Below are 6,000 nucleotides of genomic sequence, written 5' to 3' on the forward strand. Positions count from 1 at the left end.
TATTCTGTAGGAATTCGGGTTGACCTCAGCAGGTATTGGACGAATGCCTACTAAATAATCGAGTTCGACTTCAGGAGAACAATAAATAAGTTTTTTAATGCAGGAAGCAGACGAAATACAGCAGGTAAGTGAGATGGTTGCAGGAGCGCCGTAGAGTAGGTCTTTCCCCAGCGGGGACGCCACGAGGACCGAGTCCGCAGTCCTGTGGATTCGGCTGTGTTTTCCCACGCTTCGGGCGTCACGTGACCGCGTCGTGACATCAGCGTATTCGCCCGCGCTTGGGGCGGTCACGTGCCCCGCGCCGATAAGTCGACGCGTCTACCCGGCACTGAGGCTGGCCGTTGCGGCCGAAGTCGCGAGCGCGAGAGGCACCCAGCACTGAGGCTGGCCGTTGTGGCTGAAGACGCAGGAGCGGGAGAGGCACCCGGCTCTGTGGCTGGCCGCTGCGACCGTCGAGGGAGCGGACGGCCGAACTAGGCCGGCAGCCAACGCATTTAGGTGCGTCACGTGATACGTGACGTGACATCAGCGCGCTAGGGCGCATCTTAAAGGGGCAACAGCCCAAACAGGTAAGTAATATAAATACAGTTAGGTTAAAGTGAATTATGTACATTATATATGTAAGGGACACCCGGTGGAACCGCCACATGCGCCCCCCCCCCCCCAGAATTCGCTTTAACGAAAGTCCAAAGATGAGATGGTCTGACGAGCTAGTGGTCTCGGCGGGCGTGCTGTCTCGACTTGGCGGGCCAGGTCTGAAGATGCTGGCCGTAAGCGGATCCTTACGCACGTCGTGGCGAATAAAATGTATCCGTCAGGCGAAGGACCGTGGAGACGTGCGAAACAGCAGGCCTTGTCAGAGTGACGGGCAGGTTGGGCGGACGCGGGCGATGTCTCTGTTGATGTTGAAACAAGTCCTTGTTCTGACAAACTCTGCAGGAACGCCAAACGAGCGATCCAGAAGGACTTGACAGGCGAGGTCGGTGAACTCGCCGACAGGTGAGCGAAACCTTCGGGAGGCTGGAACGCACGGAACGGCGTGTGCCATAGTGCTACGACGATAACACAACGGAGGGTGAAAAGTTGCTGCGTTGATCAGTGGTCGGTGAGGACAGCAACTTTCACGTGGCTGATCACGGCCGCGAGATGCCTGTTGGACCCGTCCTCGATGTTTGCAGCGTCAGTAGGTGTTTGCGTTTGTTAAGGAGAAAACCGGAGAAAGGGCGGCAACGGTCCGGGTTGTTGTTAATTGCGGTAGGGGTAAACTCTGCCTGGAGGGCGGCAGCGCTTTTAGTTGTAGTTGATTTTAGTGGAAAAAATGCCAAGAGGGCGGCAACGCTTCTTGTCTCGCCGAAAAGTGTGGTAACACAACCAGCAGGTTGACGGGCTGGTGCGTCGGCGGCGGGGAACGAGTCTTCGTGGTGCGCGAGGGCAGGGTCCTCGTGGTGCGCGAGGGCAGGGTCCTCGTGGTGCGCGAGGGCAGGGTCCTCGTGGTGCGCGAGGGATGGGTCCTCGTGGTGCGCGAGGGATGGGTCCTCGTGGTGCGCGAGGGATGGGTCCTCGTGGTGCGCGAGGGATGGGTCCTCGTGGTGCGCGAGGGATGGGTCCTCGTGGTGCGCGAGGGATGGGTCCTCGTGGTGCGCGAGGGATGGGTCCTCGTGGTGCGCGAGGGATGGGTCCTCGTGGTGCGCGAGGGATGGGTCCTCGTGGTGCGCGAGGGATGGGTCCTCGTGGTGCGCGAGGGATGGGTCCTCGTGGTGCGCGAGGAGCGGGTCCTCGTGGTGCGCGAGGAGCGGGTCCTCGTGGGTGAGTCCTCGTGGTATCCCCGCAGGGCGCGCTCCGATCTTGTGGGCCCGAACATGCTGTACCCCGCGCTTGGAGAGATTTATACTTGCTGTTGCATTGGACGTAGAGGCGGACGACCCGCGTCGCGGTAGTAAAGTCGAATACGGAGACCGTAAGCAAGTGCGTGGTCTGCGACGCATCGATGTTCTCGGCGGACAGGGCTTCTACCTTTACAAAGCACGAGGGCGGTTGTTTCTCCCTGAATTGCGGTAGAGACAGCGAAACGGCTGGCGCTTCCATGGCGTGCTTCTTTTGTGAAAATTGTTCACAAAAAAATCGGGGTCCGGCTGCGTTTTGTCCGTGAAAAACAGGATCACCTCCAGGCTGCGCTTCCTTTGCGAATACGTTCGCAAAGGCGGGGTCGCCAATGTAGGAATTGGTGTTCGTCGGCTGTTCGTCTTCTGTGAAGACGAGGTTCAGGCTGCGCGTTGCTTCCGTGAAAATCGTTCACGGATACGGGGTCACCAATTGTAGTGTAGGAAGTGATGAGCTCCCGTACTCACGTCATTGGGTCACCAATTGTAGGAATTCGGGTTGACCTCAGCAGGTATTGGACGAATGCCTACTAAATAATTGAGTTTGACTTCAGGAGAATAAATAAGTTCTTTAATGCAGGAAGCAGACGAAATACAGCAGGTAAGTGAGATGGTTGCAGGAGCGCCATAGAGTAGGTCTTTCCCCAGCGGGGACACCACGAGGACTGAGTCCGCAGTCCTGTGGATAGCGTGATGACGTCATCACGCTCGGCTGTTTTCCCGCGCTTCGGGCGTCACGTGACCGCGTCGTGACGTCAGCACGTTCGCCCGCGCTTGGGGCGGTCACGTGACCCGCGCCGATACATCGACGCATCTACCCGGCACTGAGGCTGGCCGTTGCGGCCGAAGTCGTGGGAGCGGGAGAGGCACCCAGCACTGTGGCTGGCCGTTGCGACCGTCGAGGGAGCGGACGGCTGAACTAGGCCGGCGGCCGACGCGTTTAGGTGCGTCACGTGACGTGACGTGAGCGCACTAGGGCGTGTCTTAAAGGGGCAACAGCCCAAACAGGTAAGTAATATACATACAGTTAGGTTAAAGTGAATTATGTACATTATATATATGTAATGGACACCCGGTGGAAGCACCACAATTCCACATTTTAATGTTTTTTCTCCAAATATAAAGTCTATCCATTTAAAAATATTCCCAGTATGAAATTGAAACGGTGAAGTTTTGTAAGAAACACCTTATTGAATGCCCATAAGTTGCCAAATATTATTTTGCTGAATGTATATAACAGGCGACACAGATGAAAAACAAACGCGAGAACATGTGATGGTGCATATGCCATCAATCTCACGCTATCTCTGCCAGCAGCTACTCTAACTTAACTTTACATGCTGTTTCCCAAGTTTTGCTCCTTTTAGTTTAAATGCAAAGCACTTCGCTTTTAAAAAATAAACACGACTCCTTGCGTTGCAATGGGTTTACAATCATTCTCACCCTCTTTAATCATGGATAAATCTCCCCCCTGCTCCCGAACCGTCTATCTGGCCGTCTGCCTCTCACTCAATATGGGAGCGACAGCAGACACATCCGGCTGAAGGGCGCCAGGTACTTGGTTCTAACTCACTAACTTTCACCGTTGCCCATTCACCTACTGCCGCTCCATTAATACCTTTTCTCTCTCTCCGGTCCGCTCCGGCCGCACTTTGACCAACCGCTGCCCGCTCACGCGCCAAATCCTCCCTCGGTGAACTTTAACCCCGCACCGATGAGTCACACTGCGCACGCGTCTGAGCGCGGTGCACACCGGGATTGGTAGTTTTCTACGGTGTGAAACTTCCTCCAACTTTAACTCCCTCTGAGGGGCAGTGAAGTCAATCTTTGGTAATGCCAAATTAGTCCATTTTAATTCAGCTCCTCACTGGTGTTGGACTTTTCTCACGATGTACACTAAGGCCATTTTTGAATATGTTTAATTGATAAACTATTCACAGAATCACAGAATCACAGAAACCCCACAGTGCAGATAGAGGCCATTTCAGCCCATCGAGCCTGCACCGACACATATCCCACCCGATCCCCGTAACCCCTACACCAACACATATCCCACCCTATCCCCGTAACCCCACGTATTTAATCCCCCTAACACTAAGGGTCAATTTATCATAGCCAATCAACCTAACCCGCACATCTTTGGACTGTGGGAGGAAACCGGAGCACCCGGAGGAAACCCACGCAAACACGGGGAGAATGTGCAAACTCCACACAGACAGTCACCCGAGGCCGGATTCGAACCCGGGTCCCTGGCGCTGTGAGGCAACAGTGCTAACCACTAAACAGAAAATGCTGGGAATACTCATCAGGTCAGGCAGCATATGTGTTGCATTCCTGTATGCGAACAAGAAGTTATCCACCTTGTGCTGAAGTTTTATGTCTTCATTACCCATGGCCTTTATGGCCTTCTTGAAGGTCTGGACAAACCATTCAGCCAATCCATTGGTGGCGGGATGGTATGGGGCGGACGTGTAGTGCTTAACCCCATTGTTTTTTAAGAACTTCCTGAATTCTTCGGACACGAATTGCGGTCCATTATCAGAACAGATCTGTTCCGGCAGCCCATTCCTGGCAAATATGGTCCTTAATACTGTGATGGTTTTTTCCGTGGTGGTGGAGGACATCTTTATTACCTCCGGCCACTTGGAGTGTGCATCCACCGCGATTAAGAACATTGAGTCCATAAATGGACCAGCAAAGTCGATATGTACCCTTTGCCATGGAGATGAGGGCCACTCCCATGGATGTAGAGGGGCTTGTGGTGGGGCGTTTAGGACCTTCTGGCATCCTAGACAGCTCTTGGTCATTTCTTCGATGTCTCCATCGATACGTGGCCACCACACAAACGCTCTGGCTAGGTTCTTCATTTTCACTCCACCCAGATGCCCCTCGTGAAGCTCCTTTAGCACTTTACTCTGGAGTTTGGGTGGAATCACCACTCTGGATCCACACATCAAGGTTCTGATATACCTATCAATTCATACAATGAAAAGCGACGAGTTAAGAAAGTAACTATCGGTTTTTATTGGCTAAATAACAGAGCCCACCCTCGTGGGTGATCGGATCCAACAAGGAGGAATACCAGCCAGTCGACCACCTTTATACCTGGGCAGGTAGGTGGAGCCATGGGCGGAGTCAGCAGTGGTCAGCCCAGGTATAACAGCGCGACAGGAGGTGACCTCGTGTAGTGATACAACAGTGTAAACAGTGATAACCATAGTGTAACGATATAACAGTGATAACCATAGTGTAACGATAGTGAACGATAAAAGTGGTTTACCACATTCACCCCTTGTTTAGATTTGAGTCCGGCGGGGTGAAGTGTACTACCAGTTCGGGTATGTCAGTCTGTCCGGAGGCCTCGTAAGTCTTTCTGATCAGCGCAGCAGCGGCGGCGGTGTTGCAGTATCCGGTGTTAATGCTGGTGTCTGCGTGGTCGACGAAGGCTTGTGGGGTTCCGGCATGCCGTCTACCTGGGCTGGATTTGGGGGAGTGGTGGGGGGTAACGGTGGTGTCTCAGGGGTGCCCGAGGGTGCAAGGCCTCGTAAGGAGACTGTGTCCTCCCGCCCGTCTGGGTATGCCACATAGGCGTACTGGGGGTTGGCATGCAGGAGGTCCACCCTCTCGACCAGGGGGTCCATTTTATGGGCCCTCACATGCTTTCGCAGCAAGACGGGCCCCGGAGAAGTCAGCCAAGTTGGCAGCGTGGTTCCCGTAGTCGACTTCCTGGGGAAAACAAACATTCGTTCATGGGGGGTGGCGTTAATGGCAGTGCAAAGCAGTGACCGGATGGAATGCAGCGCTGCCGGGAGGACTTCCTGCCAGCGAGAGGTTGGGAGGCCCTTAGACTTTAAGGCTAAGAGAACAGCCTTCCAGACAGTCGCGTTTTCTCTTTCCACCTGGCCGTTCCCTCGGGGGTTGTAGCTGGTGGTCCTGCTTGCAGCGATACCTCTCGCTAATAGGAACTGGCGAAGTTCCTCGCTCATGAAGGAGGAGCCCCGGTCGCTATGTATATAGTTCGGGAACCCGAACAAGGCGAAGAGGTCGTTCAGGCATTTGATGACCGTGGTGCTGGTCATGTCTGGGCAGGGGAAGGCAAAGGGGAAATGGGAGTACTCAT

General features: G+C 54.2%; 1 protein-coding gene across 4 annotated transcripts in view; it reads right to left on the bottom strand.

The window, feature by feature from the left end:
• The window catches only part of orc5 (origin recognition complex, subunit 5), a 121,522-nt gene extending 117,929 nt beyond the window's left edge, over positions 1-3,593 (bottom strand). Inside the window, exon 1 of one of the 4 annotated variants that reach the window (XM_086010453.1) lies at positions 3,499-3,593. Coding sequence is in view for 3 of the 4 variants with exons in the window: in XM_086010454.1 (XP_085866580.1) it covers positions 3,324-3,336 (13 nt within the window). In the remaining variant the exon portion in view is untranslated. The other 3 variants (XM_086010454.1, XM_086010452.1, XM_086010455.1) reach the window with 3 other exon arrangements.
• Positions 3,594-6,000: the final 2,407 nt, after the last annotated feature.

The sequence above is a fragment of the Somniosus microcephalus genome, chromosome 17 (genome assembly GCF_052327205.1).
Source record: "Somniosus microcephalus isolate GS21.2 chromosome 17, FLI_Smic_1.0, whole genome shotgun sequence".
Lineage (NCBI taxonomy): Eukaryota > Metazoa > Chordata > Chondrichthyes > Squaliformes > Somniosidae > Somniosus > Somniosus microcephalus.